Raw genomic sequence first — 21,338 nt, 5'->3', positions numbered from 1 at the left:
AAAAATATAAAATAACTATTCAGCTCACCAGTTAGTCAGCTAGGGAAATTCAAGCATATTGTTATAATACAACAAATGTAGGAAGACCAAAGGAAAGCCAGCGGAGGACAAAGAAAATAATGGAAGGGGACTGTGAAGCACAAAGGGGCCCATAAAAGTGAACGCCTTGGGCTTCCCTGGTGGCACAGTGGTTGAGAGTCCGCCTGCCGATGCAGGGGACACGGGTTCGTGCCCCGGTCCGGGAAGATCCCACATGCCGCGGAGCGGCTGGGCCCGTGAGCCATGGCCGCTGAGCCTTCACGTCCGGAGCCTGTGCTCCACGACGGGAGAGGCCACAGCAGTGAGAGGCCTGCGTACCGCAAAAAAAAAAAAAAAAAAAGTGAACGCCTTCATGATTTCCCAAAGTGTGAACAATGGGGTAGTAATAGTGCTGGTAGGCTAGAATGCAAACACTAGAATAAAAAGAACACCAGGTTCTGTGCGTCTGCTGATACCTTTGCTTGTAGAGTCATTTTACCCAGGGCATTGAAGTTCATTATAGAAAAACAGATTAAAAAGGAAGAAAAAGAAACCCTTTAGGTGTGGAAAGAATGGCCCCCAGAGCAGTTCTTTTTTAAAGTACACTAATAACCACTCCTCTGTGCCTATAACACAGAGTTTAGTGTGGTTTACAGATGTAGAATCAGCCCACAAACCTGCCTAACAAAACTGGCAGCAATGCAAAGAAAATCAGAATTCTTTCTCTTTAAGTTTATTAATAATATTCTTATTGCTGTTGGATAATTTTAGGGTAATTCTTAAAGTTCACGTCAGAAGAGAAATAGTAGCTGTATAAAAGGCAAAAATCAGCTCTGATAGTTTGCTCTCCTTACAGTGGAACTAAGCTATAACCACACTCACTAGCGTAAATCACGTTCCCTGAATAAAACTGTGTATAAGGAAAAGTCTAAACATCTCATCATTATATTTACGTAGGATGCAGGGAGTTTTTCTGGCCTATAATAGCCAAAGTTAAAGAGGTTTTGCCATATTTTATTTTATTTTCTATGGTTAGCTTCTTCTAAAACTGAAAACAAACCAAAATATTCCTCGTGAGAGAGGCCTTCAAACCCCGTTCCCACTGGTCTAACTAACCCTGGCGGTAAAAATGTTAAAATTTCCCCCACAGAATAAACATTTTGGGCCATTATTTATAGTGTGCAGGAGATAAGCAAGTCTTCCACCAACATCAGACATTCCTGTCTTCTACAGGGACTCATCTTTACGGTTGAAGCAATTTAATTAAAATTTTTTTTTATTTATTTAAGTATCCTTGACTTACATGAAGCAATTTAATTATTAAAAGGAAAATAACCAAACATCATTTCTGTGACTCAAATTTACACTTAACTGATGGGCTCTTAGGGCAATCCTAACAAAGAAAAGATTTAGGGTAAAATGTCAAAAGGAACATCTTAATGATAAAATGTGAGGTTCAAGGGCACAAGGAAGGAAAATGAAAGTCACTTCTAGGAGATCTTACAGCAATATCTTTTCTGATATTGCTTTATATGTTAAGCTTCAGTTGGGGGGAGATTGTCTCTACATGCAGGCCTAACATGCATCATTAAAATTATGGAGATATAATATGTATTTATTATATTACTTAACATGTAAGAATTTTTAATCTTTTTCTTTTCCTCTCTGAACAAAACACAGATCCACAAAAGGATTCATGAAGAATCGGTTTAAAACGTATAAAGTTTTACAAAGCAGTGCGAGCTGATGTGGGAGCAGTGAGACAACACACTGATTTAATCTGGATGAAATTCAACTTCTAGGATTTGTTTGTTGTACCTACTACAAGTTAGGCCTTGTGGTGAAGTAAGGGGTACTCAAAGTGATCAAGACCTGGTCACTGCTCTCAAGATCTCAGCACATCATTCTGACCTTTGAGAATTTTGGCAAATTCCCATTATTTTCAAACTACTCTGTTCCAGTATAAGAGCAATTTTCTCTAATTCACAAACCTTATAAAAAAGGATTTTATCCAACAGCTCACAAATACAATGCTGGTTTCTCTTGCTCTGAGTGGCAATAACAAAGGTTATATATTGAACTGAGTGTGGAAGCAAGAAGTAAAGCTAAGTAACTTGAGTTCCCCTCAAAAATGTTTGAAAATCTGTAACAGGTTTACATGTGTAACGTGCACATGTAAAACAGGAAGCCAGGTAAAAAAAAAATACGTAAGGTTTTAAAGTACATACCATGACAGCTTTTTTGCATGGAACAAATATGCAAAATTATCCCTAGAATGAAATATCACATGTAAATGATCCTTATGACCACAGATTTGATATGTGCCCCACAGCACATACCACTGGGTCATGAAGAGCCAAGGGAAAAAAACATGCTTTCAAATTTGGTTCACTGCAAAGTTGTGGCAACATGCTTTTAGATCTTTTTAAATGAAGGGGTTATAGAAGACACACTGAATGTTAGGAATGAAAGAGAATAAAGCAAACGAAAATCCATAGTTATTCAGATTAAAACTGAAAGTGGCAGCAGCTGTACTGATGGGGCGGTTGGGTGGATAAAGCCACACTGGATGTACTTTGAGCCCTGGTGATGTATTAGTGAAAACACGTTTTTTTAAGGTTTTATCCAAAAGGATCATTTAAAAAGAAAGTAAACATAGCACATGTAATTACTTTATTTCAATACCTTTAAGTCACCTGAGTCATACTATCAACACTTGAGAAACACTGTGCCACGTCCCAGATCTAGGTCTATGCAACAGGATATTAAGCATGCATTATGACTAAGGTGGTGATGGTTCAGCTATTGATGAACTGGCCCTAGGTCTGAGGTGCTAGCTACAGGTCAGGCAATCAGCAAATCACAAGGATGTCTGTACCAGGTTTTCTAGTACCACCAAAAGTTGTGAAGTGGTGGTCCAGTCCTGCTAAATCGAGAAAGGTGAATGATGACTCAACAAAACCACCTGGGAACAGAATGTAAGACAATGATTTTCCAAAGTAAATTAAAAAAAAAAAAAAAAAGCTTATTAGACTCACACAAATGAAAAAGAACTGACACACTATATAAAATTCAAGGTGTATTGAATTTACAGTACAAAAATAAAGCCTTTCACTAAATCCAAATTTCAGTACGATTTTATGTCAATTCAAGAACAAGGGAACATCCATTTGCTTGGACATCTACTATTTCTAGCTTCAGAAATCTGTATTTTCTCTTGAAGAGCCTTAGTGTTGCATATACTTTAGGGTCAGAATACATAAGCTCATAGTATTGATTCTGATTGTCAATATTGCTATGGTTCTTCCAGAGAAAAGGACGAAACTGGTTAACCTGTTCCATAATCCTGAAACCACTATGCAAATGAATTACTTAAAATAATGTAGAGTTGAAAGTAGTTGTTTAGAAACATTGCATAGATTTCCAATTCTTTAAAGAATTTTGAAAAGGATGAGAAAATCAGCCTGTGTGGAGGGAGGGAACCTTATCTTCTTACCTCCATCACCCTCTTATCCTCAAACAGTAGAAGCATCGTTTAAGTGTAACTTAATTATTTCCGCAGGATTTTTGTTTTGCAAACACAGAATAAAGAAGCAACTGTGACTTGTACTGTCCAGAAAACAAGAGTGATTTTTGAAAGCGGTTACTGTCTGCTTACCTGCGCTGTGGGTACTGGGGCTCCCGTGGAGAGCGCCTCCCCATGACCACCGGTTATGTTTCTGTTTTGGCTTCTGGCTCCTCTCCATTGTACGTCGTACAACGGCTTCATGGCGTTCCTTCAAGGGAAGAGAGGAGCTGATGATTAGATTCCACCTGGATGTCTGAGGAGTCTTCGACTTCAGGCAGAGTGGAGAGAGAGGTACTACTTAAACTTCCTAAGTCCTACACCTTAAGGTGAGAGTAATATCAACCTGGGTGAGGGGTTACTGAAATTATTAGGTGTCAGTTGATAAAGCGCTTGGCATACAGCAGGTACTTAAATAAATGACGATTACTATTAGTACTGGGAGTGTGATGCTCCCATCAACTCACATAAGCCTGGTAGTGCAGGTCTTAGCTTAAACACATGTGGTACTGTATTTTAAAAACAGCATATGGAATCTACGGATGTGGGTAATCCTAACCCCACAACTTAATGGATTGTACGACTTTCTGTAACTTACCTATTCTGAGTCTAAATGTCCATTTTCACAAAAACTGACAACACTTACTCAAGGACTGAGCAAGAGTTAAATGAGACAATCTATGAGAAAACGTTTGTAAATGGTAAAGTCCTACAGAAATCCAATTACTGGGAGTAGTCTTAAGACTTCAGTATAGATGAAGTAACATAAATAAGTTATAGGTCTAGACCAGAGAAATGAGCTTTTAAAGTTCCTGGGGCAACAGTGACAATCATACCATTCTCTACCTGATTTCCACACCACAACCTCCCTAGAAACTATGACTCTGTAAATCTGCTGCCTCTGAGACATTCTTGGTGTGCATGCCAGCACCTTAACGGGAAGCTTCACAGTAAACGTGCTGTGTTTCTGAAACAGGCAAGCCTCCCACGTTTCCCCCAGAGCAGCATCTCACCTTGTCCTCCTCGAGCCTCTGCCTTCGCTTCTCCTCCACAGCAGCCCTCCTACGTTCCTCTTTCAGCCTCTGCTCTTCTAACTTCTTCTTCCGCTCCTCCAGGTGCTTTTCGTAGTGCTGCCTGGCTCGCTCTTCTCTCTCTAACCAGATTATTTCTCTTGCAGCTTCAGGAAGAAAAATGAGGGAAACCAAACACAGGCAGGTTTAAAAACTTAACAGTTAGGGCTGTAGAAACGGCCCACATTTAACAAACATGGATGGGGTCTTTGGTTTTAATTAACCAACCATGGCCTTTGCTTTTCTCAAATTTTCAGGAAAAAAATATTACTGTTAAATTTTTAGCATAACGTAATACGCAAACAACGAGGCCAAAAAAGATGCACTGAATTCTACTCTTTGGGAACTGGAACAGCCCTCTAGTTTGGTATATTATAACTGCAGAAGAGTGCATGCATCACATCTCAATGCTGATAGCGATGTGATGCCCTCAAACCCACAGTACCATCTGTCTCTCTCTCATTAAAACATGTGATATCCTCCAGATCAGAAGTGTGTGCCTTGGGCTTCCCTGGTGGTGCAGTGGTTAAGAATCCGCCTGCCAATGCAGGGGACACGGGTTCGAACCCTGGCCAGGGAAGATCCCACATGCCACGGAGCAACTGAGCCCGTGTGCCACAACTACTGAGCCTGCACTCTAGAGCCCATGAGCCACGACTACTGAGCCCACGTGCCGCAACTACTGAAGCCTGTGTGCCTAGAGCCCGTGCTCCGCAACAAGAGAAGCCACTGCAATGAGAAGCACACGCACCGCAATGAAGAGTAGCCCCCGCTCACCGCAACGAGAGAAAGCCCGCACGCAGCAATGAAGACCCAATGCAGCCAAAAATAAATTAATTAAATAAATTTTTAAAAAATTTACGGAAAAAAAGTGTGTGACTTCATTTGTTTCAACATAGCATTGGTTCTGTAAGTGTTAAAAGGATTTGGGAGAAAATCCCAAAGATTGATAGTTGATGAAAGATATGCCTCACAGGCATATCACACCGAATCAGTAAAAGGATGTTAGGGATCAAATAAGCAGCCGACCTTGTGTCTGAAGAGTTCATAATCTATTTAGGTAAGACTTAACAAAAAAGCCGAATGAAAATATACAACTCAAAAAATATGGTTCAGTGATGGAATGCTTCCTTCTTCTTTACATATATATGCTCCTTCCTCATTTCAGGGAAAAATAAATCCCACAAAACTTTAAAAAATATGATGCTTCCTTCAGCCGTGACAGCTAAACACATTTTTAATGTGAGCTATTAACATTGTTGGCAAAAGTGTCCAAACAAGATATCAAGCATAAACCTGGAGGACACTACGGTGGTATATCAATTAAAATGTTACTTTTTTAAGGGAAAAACAATAAATTCAGAACATTTTGCTTCCTCTAAATATTTGATATTAGAGATTCTGTATTTCTGCTACCATTAAATCTTTCCAGAGTTATTCATTTCAGGAGACAAATCTACTGAAATGGATCTGAACTGGCTTGACTTTCATGGAAGGAAAAGCATGAGGACAAACCCACGGTAAGTTTGTCCTCTGACATCACTCAGGGTGGTACACAGAGATCTGGGTTTTCCCAGCAGCTCTGCTGTTAACACATAGTGAGACCTGAACAATTTCATTTGGATTTCCGTTTACTCTTGCCTAAAACATGAAGAAATTGATCTTCAAGGTTCCTTCCTTCCAATGTTAAAAGCCCATGGTTTTAAAGAAATTCTCAGGCCCAAGTTAAAAGTTTACTCAGAGAAAAAGCACATAGTATGTGCTCAATAAATATTTACTGAATGATTGAATAAATTAAAAAAATACTCTGAGAACACATATTAAAAGTAACAGATAGACAGCATTATTCACAATAGCCAAGATATGGAAGCAACCTAAGTGTCCATATCAACAGATGAATGGACAAAGAAGATGTGGTATACATAGGCCATGGAATATTACTCAGCCATAAAAAAATAATGAAATCTTGCCATTTGTGACAACATGGATGGACCTAGAGAATATTATGCTAAGTGAAATAAGTCCTACCTAAACTTGGCCTTAATATCTTTATTTGGTCTTGTTCTGCATTGCTCTCCAAAACATCCTCGTCAATCTCCCTGGAGACCTTTCTCCTTACTGTACCTCCTAAATAAACCGTACTTCCCCCATCTCTTTGCTCCTGTGGTTGCCTTGCTGGGAAAGTTGCTATCCTTTTTTTTTATCCAAACAGATCCATCCTTTAAGGCAGTAGCCTCATGAAAACACAGATTGCTGGGCTCCAACCCTCATTCATTTCCACTTTTTCTAGGATGGGGCCCAGTAATCCTCATTTTAAACAAACTTCCCAGGTGATTCTGGTCCCAAGTGATTCACTGATGGCATATGGAGGAACACTGCCCTTAAGGTCTTCTCCAGAAGCTTCATCTCTTCAGGGCTCATTGCTGCTCTTATGACATCTACCACAAACTTTAGCATTTCTTATACTCTGATTTCTATGTAGCAAAGGACTACCCCCCCCCCTTTTTTTCCACTCACTATAGTGTTTTTCACAACTTGCACATAACCAAGGGTCTTACTAATTCATTACTTCCTGATTCATTGAGAACTACTTCTTGACTCATTTACCCATAACTGTCTGGTCTTAGGCAAATTACTTAACTTCCTTATGCCTCACTTCTGTCAGGGTAAATTCTGGCTACATATAGGACCTTCTCATGGGTTTACTGTGAGGATTAAAAGAATCATTACATCTAACACAGTTAGAATAGTCCTCTGCACTTTGTAAGCACTCAGTAAATATTAGCCATTATTGCTAGATTTGTCATCATCATAATTCCAATTCAGAAAATTAAAGGTAGCTCGTAACATTGTGTTATCAGTCACAACAGGGCTAGACATTATTACAACAATAATTAGTTTTATCCCAAATAATCTTTTAAAGGAAGAATATTTCTTTATCAAACTCTTGAGTTCCACTTCTAATTTTCTACCAGGATGTGGAGATCCTATTGCAGTGCCTTTTTAAACAACTGTCGTCTTTAAACAGCCATACAGAGAACAGGCAAACAATGGTGAAATAGCAAACAGCAGTTTCATATTATTGCAGAGTATGCTGCTGACTGCTAGGATTATTACCAAGTACAGATCATGCAATCTTTTAAACTGAAGGATAATGTAAAATATTTCAATATTTTAATAAGAATTGAAAGTTAACTAATTCTAGGAGGTTTGGTTATTTAAAATATTCCCTGTGGATAATAGAAAATATCAAAGTTTTGTATTTTCTCATTAAGAAATGAGACTTTTGAATGCAAGAAAAAACATCAACAATTGCTATGGAGTGAATTGTGTCCCCTCCACTGCAATTCGTATGTTGAAGCCCTAATGCTCAATGTGACTGTATTTGGAGATAGGGCCTTCAGGAGGTAATCATGGTTAAATGAGGTCATAAGGGTAGGGACCTAATCCAATAGGATTACTGTCCTTATAAAAAGAGACACCAGAGAGCTCACTCTCCCTCTCTCTTCACGCTCAGAGGAGAGACCACATGAGAACAGAGCGGCCACCTGAAAGCCAGGAAAGGAGCTCTCATCAGAAACTGAAGCCTACCATAGCCTTGATCTTGAACTTTCCAGCCTCCAGAACTGTAAGAAAATAAAGTTCTGTTGTTTAAGCCATGCAATCTATGGTAGTCTGTTATGGTGGTCTGAATAGACAAATAAAACTCATTCAGTATTTAAATCATTAACATTCACTAATTTCATAGCGGCAGCTCTATAAAAGAATAACATGTCCCAAAAAAGGACCTGTGATGAATATCATTAACCTTTACTTTTGTGAAGTTATCAGTTTCTCCTGGACTCTGAGATCATAACATAAAAATGAAATGCAAACCCACTGTGGCCCCTGGACCTTAACAACCCAGTCCCATCCCTGAGCTGCTGCCACCAGGATTATACTTCAATGACACTGTAACAGTATGTCAGTGCCACACAAAGGGGAAATTCGCCATCAATCCGAACTCTGTTTAGAAACACACAGTGACTCGTGTACTAAAAGGAGTTTGAAATGAAAGGGTATAGGATAGAGTAGAAGCTCCGGCTTCACAGGAACCTGAGTCCACCCCCCACTCCTGCCACCCCCCAGTATGTGTCACTGAGCAAGCAGTGACTTCTGTGGTCTCGTTTCCTCGAACCGTCTTCCTGAAAGGGCTGCCAGGTGGGCTCGCGGTAACATATAAAGTGCTTAAGGCAGTGCCAGGTACATGGTAGGGACTCTGTACATGTAGATAATTATAATGAGTGAATCTTTATGATCGTTATACTAACTCCTGTCTTATCGCTACAGAAAAAAGGCAGCTAAACAGAAGAACACAGATAGGACAGAGAACCAGATGGTGCACTCGTGGGCTGGGTCAACTCCCGTCCCAGTCACATTCGACCATCTAGTGCCCAGCCTGGTCCTTCTGAGCAGGCTTACAACAGTGTGGGTGAAGAACGTGTTCCACTACCGTCTGAGGGAAAGAAAATGATGATGCTCAGAGAATAGAGCAATGTTAACACTGAACCTCTGAAACACACACAGCTTAGGTTCATGCTAGGATATGGAAGGATATGAATAGGTTACTGGTAACACTGGCTACCAGAACAGCCAGTAATATCATGAAAAGTCAGAAAATGACAAGTGATAATATCTGAGTTTGGATCTTGATTCTGCCGCTCATTCTGTGTGACCTTGGAAAAATTAGCTAACCCCTCTGACTTCTAAGTTAGAGTGTGTACAAAATGTTCTCCAAGGTCTTTTTCAATTCACTCCCATGACTCAGTTGTTTTTACCTTTGAGGACATATGAGGGATTACAATTAGGTTTCTTTCTGTTTTGATTTTGAGGGCTAAAAATTTAATTTTTGTGCTTTATCTCAATAATTATTGTGATTACTTACATTCAAATAAATTTCATTTTTATGTTGGTATGAAAACTGATTGTTTTGTGTGTGCTAAATATTAATAAAAAAACGGCTTAACTTGGTTAATCAACCCTGGGAAGGGGTGCTGTGGACTGAAAAATAAGAGCATCTGTGTAGGAAATACTAATTACTTTTATTTAATAATGAAGAAATGGGAATGAAAAGGTAACCACTAATAGTATGGAAAATTATAGCACAACTTCTAAATTAATATGGGCAATCATGGAATGAACAGTACTTGCATCAAACCGACGCCTACACCTCTACACCACCAACCCTACCCCTACCATGAAAAGGGAAAAAAACAAAGTTTAAAAGGAATGAAACTAAGCTAAAAGGAATAAAACTAAGCCTATTAGTTAAGACTGAGAGTTTTAGACCAGGCCAAAACTAAAAGCTAAAGGAATAAAACTAAGCCTATTAGTTAAGATTGAGACTTCTTGACCAGGCCAAAACACAAAACACCCAGTTACATAGTTTGAAAGAAACAAGCCTAAAACAAAGTGTCAAAGAAAATAATGAATGAACAAATAGCTAGCTATCAGGCAAATGAAAATAAAATTGTAATAAATGTGGGAATAATAATCCCATTTTGTCTGGTAGTAAAAATCAAATGAAGAAAAAAACTCCAAAGGAGATAAATAGCTCTCCCAGGACCACATGGTCTAAAAGAGGTAGAGTTGAAATTTTAAGTCAGCTCTGATTCCAAAGCCTGTACTTTCTGTTACTACACACTATTTCCTCCGTATTCACAACTTCCTGCCTAAAATTTCCACTTGAATTTCCTGGTCAGATCCACCACATAACCTTACTCATATCTGCTTATTCATCCCTACCTCTGCTCTGCCTTCTACGTTCTGGTAGCAGATACACGACCTCCTGATGGTTTACAAAGTTAGACCCCTCGAGGTCATTCTCAATTTCACCTCATGGATGCTCCAACCTAACTCCACACTTCCACAATTGACTCCATCATTTTACATCAGAATTCAGTGTCTCCCCTCCCAACCTTTCGATTCTACTGTATTTAAGCCCTCATTCCCTTCTTATTCCTGGTGTTTAGTCTATCTCCTCTTCACATCTATCCTTCATACTGTTCTCAGAGACATCTTCCCCCCCACCCCCAAACAAACCCAATGTCACAGTCCTGCTTGAAAACCTGTTGGTTCCCCACTGTTCCCCAGTTCAACTCCTTAGATTGACCGTATAATCACGTACATTTTTGCAAGCTACCTCCTGCCCAAAACACCTCTTCCCACCTGGCAAACTTCAACCATCTTTCAAGTCCTGGGTCAAATGGCCCTTCCTCTGGAGGCAAAGTCACTCCCATAGCTCCTTCAGACTCCTACCTGTACTCTAGATCGTAACTACTCTGCTCTTACTGAGTTCTTCCCCATATAAAACTGTGTCTAGTTTAGCAGATGATAAAAGTAAGTATGATGAATAAATGAGCTAAGGAGTTAAAGGATTATATGACTTCCAAGCAAAGTGATTTACATTGAGCCTTAGTGTTAATTCAAAGCCTTCTCAACAAGTCATTTAAACCGTGTTTCTACTTTCCTCTCATTTGAATATTACACTGGAGAACTGCCTGGTAATAAGGATGACCCTGCAGATACCCACAACACCTGTGTCTCCTGCCCGAGGGGACTTCCTACTTTGCCTTCTCCCCTTGACATAGCGGTAGACTAATGGGACTGAGGTGCTGAGACAGAGCTGAGGTGCTTATACTTGTGAAATGTCTAGACTCTTTCTCTGGAGATAGGAAAGCAATACTGTGCCAGGACTTCTTATCTTCAGAGCTAGGCCTAAAGGAGGGTTTAGCCTCAGCTAAAGTAAACGGAGTTTTGCTAAAGCACACAGAGCAATGGTTGTCCTTGGAATCTTTTTGTTACTGCCTCGACCTTAATCCACTTTCACTCCTCATAGAATGTTGCCATCCTCTTCCCTGGCTGTCTTACTGAGCCCCAGCCTACTAGACCAGAAGCACACACACCCCTCTATCTTTGTCTCCCTGTAGCTCAGAAACATTAGGTTTCTCCAATCCCAGGCATCTAGGTCAGTCTCTGGGGTCACACGACCTGCCATTCTCGTCTCTATCACCACCATCATCACGGTGAGCTGTGCTCAGTCCTTTATGCTGACACCAAGTGATTTACAGGCAGTACCTTCATAGCTGATAGCTGCCGGTGAGGTAGACATTGCTACTAAACTTATTTTATTAAACTTATTCACAGAGAAGTGAAGTAACCTGTCTGATGTCTCAAAGTTAGTCAGTGGTGGAACTGAAATGCAAACTCTGGACTGTCTGACTCTAGAAGAAAACGAGGAACCATTACGCTAAAAGGCAGGATTTGGAACACCTCCCCATGACTAAAGTTCCTCCTCTAGATCGGGACACAGTGTTCATCCAATGTGAAGATCCTGATCTTCTAATGTCACTCTTGGCCTTCGGCATCATCTATTTAAAAGACCATTTACTTTTCAGGCTTTAAGACCTTTGAATTGTCAGCTTTAAAGGCAAAGTCAACCTGGGAGAAATAAACAATGGCTGCTTAGTCACAATGATTCACCTTATGTCAAAGCTTCAGCCTCTGAGTTATCTAATCCATCCCGCAACAAGCATTTATTCTTTCCAGTCCCGAGCCTGACTCATGAGGCAGTGCTTTGGTATGTGCTCCTGTCCGAATTCCTCCCACTAACATGTACTCTGATCCTTTGGTTGTTCATAACCTGCCTGGAGGCCGTGGGAGCTTTTGTACACTTCATTCATTAAGTGACAACTTGAGGAGGTGGTTGACCACAGATCTGTCAAAGTTTTATCCAGTAAAAGTTTGGATTACAAAGACTTTCCCAAAGTCTGTTTTTGTTTTTGTTTTTTTGGTGTGTGGATAGTCTTATTAAAACCAATGACTGTCTATCAATGATAATAATGTGAAATGTAAAACCAGGGACAGTTTCACTTATGATGCTAATCAGAGTACGGCATCACTGTTTACTAATTAATGCTAACCTCTCTATCAACGTTTTTGAGATGAACATTCTAAGCCAGGTTGAAATGATCATTTATCTCTTGACTGCACCCTTACTAATACTGCTGCCCGAGGTGACAACACACACTGAGTAAGAAGGGTGGGGAGGGAAGCAAAGCAGAAAAGCTGTGACTGGAAGGGCAAGGAAGTCTGGTGAAATTAGCTGAGAAACAATGCAAAAATAATTTAATTGAAGGTCAAAATCCTTTTCATATTATCTTATTGTTATTTCTAATACAATACATTATGATAGGTCTCCTGTACAGCTTTGAACTTAGCTATAAAACCCAATATGAATGAACTGAATGAGAGATGTGATTAAGTTTATTTTTTCTTCATGAGCTATGAGTCAATCATACAATTCTCTGATAAGCTTCCATGATTATGTAGACTCTCAGAAAGCCCCCAGCTGGGAATGTGACTCCATTTGCATCAATACTTCAAACTTTAACCTGTATCACCTTCAAAAAGGGAAACCTTATATCTTCCTAAACACAGAAGACTATTCATCTGCTAAATATTCCTTAGATCTTCCTTTGAATTTGTCAACATATCGTAGGACTATTAGTTTCATAACATATATGAAGACCAAGCAGTTTTAAGGCACAACTATTCTATAGATTACCTTTGTATCCTTGCTCGTCTAACTGAGAAAATGCTTAAGAATAAGAATTTCAGACTTGTTTGAGTGGACAATTATAAGGGTGGGTATTACCTGATAATCTGGTAATGTCTAACTAATTTGCAGTATACCTGCTGCATTCACCTCTACTTACATTGAAGCATACAGATTTACTATTCATTTACCATTCAACCAACAATTGTTAGACATCGACTACGTGCCAGGCACTATTCTAGGTACTAGGCTATAGAAATTTAAAAATGACACAAGTCCTTTCTTTTATTAAGCTTATATTCCAGTGAAAGCCGACAGACAACAAACAAATAAAACATATACATGCTTAGATACTGACAGTGACGTGGAGAAAAGTAGAGGACTAGTTTGGGGGAGCTGCAAATTTGAGTAAGATGGCCAAGGAAGGCCTCACTGAAGAGATGGCATTTAAACAATATCGGAAGGAGGAGAGAGAATGAGCTACATGCATCTCTCAGGACAAACATTCCAGGTGGAGTGCATAGCAATGTAAGTACCAGGAGGTTAGAAAATTGATGTTTCACTTTAAGAGCCCCAGGGTTCCTGGCTTAATAGTGACCGCACATCAAATATTACGTGAATGAATATTACGTGAATTAAAACAGCAGGAACTAGCTGTAAAAAAAAGGTGGTGGTGGTAGTTAGTATTACTTTAAACTATCTAAAGTCAAAAATTTATACTATTGCATAAATTCTACATGCTTTGATTCTTGTAGATGTTTCTGAAGAGAAATTAGTAACCAGGATCTATTCCAAGTTCTTACAGACTCTTTTTTTAATTTTTAAAATTTTTTTTGTGGTACGTGGGCCTCTCACTGTTGTGGCCTCTCCCGTTGTGGAGCACAGTCTCCGGACGCGCAGGCTCAGCGGCCATGGCTCACGGGCCCAGCCGCTCCGTGGCATGTGGGATCTTCCTGGACCGGGGCACGAACCTGCGTCCCCTGCATCAGCAGGTGGACTCTCAACCACTGCACCACCAGGGAAGCCCACAGACACTTAATGGACTCCAAGGCTAACAAATGGTCAATGCCACAAAATTTTCTCAAAAAGATATCAGAATGTGCTCCAACACTTACATTTACCCTCTGGTTCTGTGTCAAATGGACAGTGAGTACAGCACCCATGTACCTTGCTTGTGCATGAGGAAGCAGAATAGCTCTTCCTCCACGTGAGAGCTGGGTATGTGCCCAGCTCTGAAACTTCGGAAAATCTACCACCGCATCTGAAGCATAGGGACCACTCTCTACTTAACAGAATCACCACTTGTTGAAGAATGTAAACATTGATCTTGGTGATCCTGTCCATATTAAAAATATGCTTAGGGGCTTCCCTGATGGCGCAGTGGTTGAGAGTCTACCCGCCAATGCAGGGGACGTGGGTTCGGGCCCTGGTCTGGGAGGATCCCACATGCACGGAGCGGCTGGGCCCGTGGGCCACAGTTACTGAGCCTGCGCGTCTGGAGCCTGTGCTCCGCAGCAAGAGAGGCCGCAACAGTGAGAGGCGCGCGCACCGCGATGAAGAGTGGCCCCTGCTTGCCACAGCTGGAGAAAGCCCTCGCACAGAAATGAAGACCCAACACAGCCATATATAGATTTAAAAAAAATAAGAAAATATAGTTGATATGGCAGAAAGAAGAAAGGGTCTATTAACTATCCCATTTTTTAAGATTCAGTTCCTCCCTTGAGCTAAATTATCACAATGCACTTTTAAAATAAAATAAATGACAGTCCGTAAAATAACTTAACATCAGCAACTATGGCAGGCTCACACAACAAAAAGTACAACCGGGCTTCCCTGGTGGCGCAGTGGTTGAGAGTCCGCCTGCCGATTCAGGGGACACGGGTTTGTGCCTCAGTCCGGGAGGATCCCACATGCCGCGGAGCGGCTGGGCCCGTGAGCCATGGCCGCTGAGCCTGCGCGTCTGGAGCCTGTGCTCCTCAGCGGGAGGGGCCCCAGCAGTGAGAGGCCTGCGTACCGCAAAAAAAAAAAAAAAAAAAAAAAAAAAAAAAAAAGTACAACTATTGTGTTAATTTGCACCTAAATGTGATAATACAGAGTGAAGTGTTTAGAACACTGCTTGGCCCATAGTTAGTGCTCAATAAACATTATTATTATTAATGAATAATATTAATATTATTAATATATAATTAAAGACGGGTAAAATCAGGAAAATCAGCAAATATTTATTACGCATCTGTTTTATATTTAGCTCTGTATATTGGGATAAAAAGAATTAGAAAACCATGGCCATACCCTTTAAAGTTTAAAATATATACAACCAGAAAGTTCTATAAAGTCCAAATAGAAAAAGTTCAGTAGCATATAAAGTGGCACTAGAATGTGAGCTACAATATGATAGTTATGCAAGATATAGAGTAAGAAAATGAGAGTTTCCAAAAGGGGAAAGATCATAAAAACCAGGAAGGCGTCAAAAAGAAGGACTGGAACTAACCGTGACCAAGCTAGAGGAATGAAGTACATCCATGAGATAGTTTTGGGTAACTAAAATCTAAATTTACTAAGGTGAACTAGGATGAGAGCAGAGGCAGCAAATTTAAAGGCATGGATCTGAGACCTATGTTGAAGACAGAGGCCTGCTGGTCTTGTGACTAAATGGATTCAGGGATAGTGAGTGTGGCAAATTCCACCTACAAACCAGGCTAGAGGTAGCTGAAGCCCCAGCTAGAGGACTAGGCTGAGTCCAGACTGACCACTGGTACCTACAAGTGGCTCAACAGGTCCGAGTGGAGACTAGGCAGTGCACAGCTCTGGACCACCACGTTTCATTCTGTAAAAGATGCGGTAGTTAAGGCTGGTAGAAAGATGCCAGTGCCTCCAGCAGCAGGAGAAGGCATCAAAAATAGTGGAAAGATAATTGGGCGGGGCAGGGGGATGCTGGTGCAATTGACTGAGACACAGAAATTCCTCAGAGGAGTGTTCTGGAGGGAAAGTTGATGGGCAATGTAGTTGTATAGAGCGGGGGTCCCCGACCTGCAGGCCACGGACCGGTAGCGGTCCGAGGCCTGTTAGGAAGCAGGCTGAACAGCAGGAGCTGGGGGGTGGGCAGGCGAGCAAAGCTTCACCTGCCGCTCCCCACCGCTCGCATTACTGCCTGTACCAACCAACCACCACGCCCCCACGGAAAAATTGTCTCCTACGAAACTGGTCCCTGGTGCCAAAAAGGTTGGGGACCGCTGGTATAGAGGCTGAGTTTCAGATGACAGGAAAGCATCTACTGCCTTATGAGTGAGTTGGAAATGTGAAACCCACATTATCAAAAAAGGAGGGTTGAAACCATGACACAACCCTCCTTTTTTGTACAATTAAAAATACAATTCTCCCACTTACCCCAGGAAGAAAACCAAAATTAAAGCTTAGAAGCGAGATGGTAAAAAAGATGCAGAAGTCAAGAGAGAGAAGTTTGAAGGAACGGCCTGAATAGAATAAGATGAAATAGTGGTTGAGGAGATTTCTTCATGGGAAAATCTTTTAAGGCAGAAAAATCAAGCTTTCAGAGTGCATATGCTCAACCAAACAAACAGAACAGTCCCGTACTTGAAGAATTATGCCTGATTTTACGTGATAAATTGAAGGATAATGTGGAAAGAGCAGGCCACATGATATAATCCTACCATAAAGCATTAAAGCATGACTCAGAAATTTATCCTACAGAAAGTTATTAATAGATCCTCCCTGTTTGTAGAACACTACAAACATGACATGCAGCCCAAAACAAAGACCTTTATTCTCCCTTTTAACTTGCTTTTTAAAAATGTGGATTACAAAAAAAAAAAATCTTTAATGATTTCAATGTTAATTTCAACCTACATCCAACAGTGAATAATCAATCTCACTGGCCATTAACTTTAAACTTTGCTTTGTTGGAATTTCTGGAATGTATTTTTTTTCTAACTTGGAAAGCTTTAAAGTTTGAAAGTTTGATAATAGTTGATATTATCAACTGCTTTCGTGTTTTCAAAAAGCACACCCCAAAGACCTGCTATTAAGTGACAGCCCTTCCCCACCCCTCCCATCTTTTTTTTTTTTTTTTAAACTATTCTACTACCATCATAGCTTCTCCACAGCACAGTTTATATTTATGGGTAGTTTATCAGCTGCGCTTTTTCTTTCAGAAATAAAATTTTTTTAGAAATTACCCTTATGTATTCTAAGGCACAGCTTAAATTAGATGCTAGATTTTAGATGACTCTTTTACAAATGTACGTGTGCATGAATGTTTATTTGTGTATTTATGAAGATTAGTTTCTACTCTGACAGCTTAAAAGAATAGGCCAAAATTTAAAAGAAATTTTAAAAGAGAATGCAAATAATGCAGAAAAAAATAAAAATGAGTAAAATAAAACAGAAATATGATAGATAAAAATGTATTTCATTAAAATTATGACTGTCAATGACAACAAAAGAGATAATATCAAAATTAAGGAAAACTGGGAATTCCCTGGCGGTCCAGTGGTTAGGACTCCTCTCACTGCTGAGGGCCCGGGTTCAATCCCTGGTCAGGGGAATTAAGATCCCACAAACTGAGTGGTGGGGTCAAAAAAAAAAAAAAAAGAAGAAGAAGAAAAACTATGGTATTAAATACGGTAGGGGTAAGAAGAAAGAAAAACCATGTCTATGATACGCTAGCTCACCAACAAAGTACAGCTGTGACCACAGGATAATACAATAATCTGAACGTTACTTTGACCCATATAAGAATCTGATGAGCAGGTTGGGTCTGTTACCAGATGCCCTTTTGCCACCTGTCTTGCGTCAGTGCTCTACAGTCCCCACCTCTTCTAGCTCCCTGGATGACTCCTCTTCATCCTCTAGTTGGACGTTCAGGTGGCCCCTGACATCCTCAGGCTGGGCTAGGTCCTTCTGTGGGGTTCTCGATGCCCCATGTGCATACCCCTTCAATACCACCCTCTATTAGAATTGCTGTGTGTTTATCTGTTCCCGCCTCCCCGCCACTAGACGGTAGCTAGCCCTGGAGGGCTGGGCCTCAACCTTTATTCATCTTCTTAACACAATACCTAGCAAATAGAGTTTTTAACTATATAAACTAATAAGCCATGTTCTACATCATCGACATGAATTAAAATGGGGCCACATATTAAGAAGAAACCCAGCCACACAACAGATAAAGTTAGGCAACTTGTAGGGAGAATCTGCAGGCTCAGAGCTATACAACTTTATAGCATAAGAAGGGAAATGATTTTTGTGTGACTAGCATATTTATACTTTCTACAAAAAGAACTAATAACGCGTGGATGTGAAAGACAAAGAAACCCAAATGGAAAGGTGTGAGTTAAGGTGCAGAAGCTAATTCATGATGGGATTTAAATGATACAGGAGTTGTCTCCTGACCCTAGGGAGCTACTTTTACTCAGGTAGATGTGAATCCGCACTGCAGTGCTAAGGAGACATTTAACAGTGGGAAACCTAACCCAACAGGGATGCGGTGGAGAGGGGAGAGGACACAAGTGCTTATCTTTGCTTGGATGGATCCAAAACCAGAGTGTAAATACTTATGCTCACCTGGAATCTCTTCCTGCTTTAGTAGCTCTGCCTTTCCCTCTCAGCTGTGATCCACTTGTCTAACTGACCTTTACTGGGGAGCAGTGGGCACAGTTCACAGAAGAAAGGTATCTCCAGACTGCACAGCACTCCAAGCAAAGAGGGACCCGCCTCAGGGCCACAGGCAGCCCTGTTCTCCAAGAACCTACCAGCCCGAGGGAGACCTGATAGAGGCAGGGAACTTCAAGCCTGGGTGCAAACTCTAAACACAGAAACACGCAGCTTGTTTACTGCCAGCAAGTCATTGAAATCTGTGTTGAAAAAACCTTGGCAGCAAAAGAAATGACCTCACATGACCGTGATGGCAAGGGAGAGAAAGAGGACTGTGTTCAAAGAATGTAAACAATGTCAACAGACTTTTGAAAATCAGCTTCCAGTGAATTTCACAAATTTGGATTCTTGAATACAAATAATCAGAGATGGGATATGGGGCTGGGTTTTCCAACTGAAACATTAACGTTTACAAAATGCAGTAGAACTTTAGAAAAGTTATAGGTCATCCACTGGGAAGACTGTGGCAACCTAACTCAGCTCTGGTTTTAAAATATCCAGACGCTCTGGAAACAATGAGACACACTGACTAGACATTTCATCTTTCCAAGGCACATAAAGAGAGTATCCTGTTTTAGCAACTTTGCATAAATGGACATTAAAGGAGGAGTTGGCACCAACATCCTTGCTCAATGTTCTGGAAGACAAGGACTGCTGAGTGCTCGGATCTTGGCTTCCTGGTAAGCTCGTCCTGTGACCCAGCTCTCTAGGTGATTACGTGGCAAATGCTGCAGTTGCTAACCTTTTGCAAGGGCCTTAGATAACAAAAGAAAAATCAGACCCCTCAGCACAGGTCTTGTGTTTTTCCTGGCAGCACATTGGTAGCATCAGTCTATAAATTCAACAGCAGCATTATTTTAACATGGAAAGCAGTGAGTGCCCTAGCAGTGCACAGTCTCATAACTGTTCACATAAAAAGAACCACATGCTGACCCTCCTGGTATTTTTTTTTTTTTTGCATTACGTGGGCCTCTCACTGTTGTGGCTCTCCCGTTGCGGAGCACAGGCTCCGGACGCGCAGGCTCAGCGGCCATGGCTCATGGGCCCAGCCGCTCCGCGGCACGTGGGATCTTCCCGGACCGGGGCACGAACCCGTGTCCCCTGCATCGGCAGGCGGATTCTCAACCACTGCACCACCAGGAAAGCCCTAGTTCTATGTTTATATCAACATACTAAATTCTGTTTCCCAATCCATCTGCAAAACTCATAAAGGCATCCTAGAAAGCATGCTTATTAGAGTGATGTCTGTTTGTCCATCATCCTCGAGGGGAAAAAAGTAACATTTCAACAACGGTGTCCTTGAAAGATCAAGCGAGGGCTGCGGATACCTAGCTGCTTCTCCCGCTCCTCACGCCGCTCCCTCGCCAGCCGCTGCCGGTCATCAACGCGCAGCACGGGTGGAGGGTCTGAAAAAGAGAAAAAAAAACATGAGAAGAGGGGCAGATTTTAAGAAACGATATACACTGATAAATATCTTTTTGTCCAGTAAATCTGATGAATGAAATATTACTACATCTTACGTATAGTAACGTGACAACAATTAGTACATGTAACTATACTTTCAGTGATACACTTTATTATAATTTTCCTGAGAATTTCCAAGTATTATCTTCTATTTAAAAATATTACATAAGAGGTTAGATTCTAAGAGATCTCATCACAAGGAAAAAACCCATTTCTTTTTTTTTTTTTCATATAAGATGATGGATGTTAACTAAACACATTGGGATAAACATTTCACAATATAAGTCAAGTCATTATGCTGTACACCTTAAACTTACACAGTTTAATTGATGCTGTATGTCAATTATATCTCAATAAAACTCAGAAAAATAAAGTAAAATAAAAAGACACACAGTCCCCCCAAAATTTGTGTAAAACATAACTGTGCCTTTGGCTTGTATTTGTCAAACAATATATATGAGGTTTTGTGTTCCTAAGCTACTGAACCTCTGTTGTTTTTATGCTTCAAAAAGCCTGTTCCTTAACAACACATAGACTCCTAAGTGAATTTATTATACTAAATACATGTTCACCAGATAGATGTGAACAGCCCAGCTCTGGAGTCAGACGGGCATGAGATCACTTCCGGTTCTGTCACTCACTTGCTGTGAGATTTGGCCGAATTACTCACCCAGCTCTCTAAGCCTTAAGCTATGATATAGGGTCCATGGGTTTTTCACTTATTGCCTATGAGGATAAAATAGAACCTATCTATCTCACATCATTGTAAGGATTAAATAAAATAATGCTTGTAACAGCGTTAGCACAGTGCCTAGAACTTGATAAATCTCAATAAATTCACTCATTTACTGAACACACTGAATAGCTACTGTGCACCAGGCAGTGTTGTATGTGCTGAAAAGAGAGCTATTAACAAAAACGACAGAAATCTTTGCCCAAATGGGGTTTGCTTAGG

The 21,338-nt window shown here is 40.6% G+C and overlaps 1 protein-coding gene across 6 annotated transcripts in view; it reads right to left on the bottom strand.

Annotated features, from left to right (window-relative positions):
- MAP7 (microtubule associated protein 7) overlaps positions 1 to 21,338 on the bottom strand; it is a 165,329-nt gene that overhangs the window by 34,816 nt on the left and 109,175 nt on the right. For all 6 annotated transcript variants that reach the window (XM_060029915.1, XM_060029913.1, XM_060029912.1 and 3 more), the window contains 3 exons: positions 20,248 to 20,325; positions 4,597 to 4,760; positions 3,677 to 3,794 (listed from right to left, as the gene is read on the bottom strand). In XM_060029915.1, coding sequence (XP_059885898.1) covers positions 3,677 to 3,794; positions 4,597 to 4,760; positions 20,248 to 20,325 — 360 coding nt within the window. The remainder of the gene's footprint in view (positions 1 to 3,676; positions 3,795 to 4,596; positions 4,761 to 20,247; positions 20,326 to 21,338) is intronic.

Source organism: Delphinus delphis, chromosome 14 (assembly GCF_949987515.2).
Source record: "Delphinus delphis chromosome 14, mDelDel1.2, whole genome shotgun sequence".
NCBI lineage: Eukaryota > Metazoa > Chordata > Mammalia > Artiodactyla > Delphinidae > Delphinus > Delphinus delphis.
The sequence above is the reverse complement of the archived record's forward strand: the minus strand, read 5'-3'. Positions and strand labels throughout refer to the sequence as shown.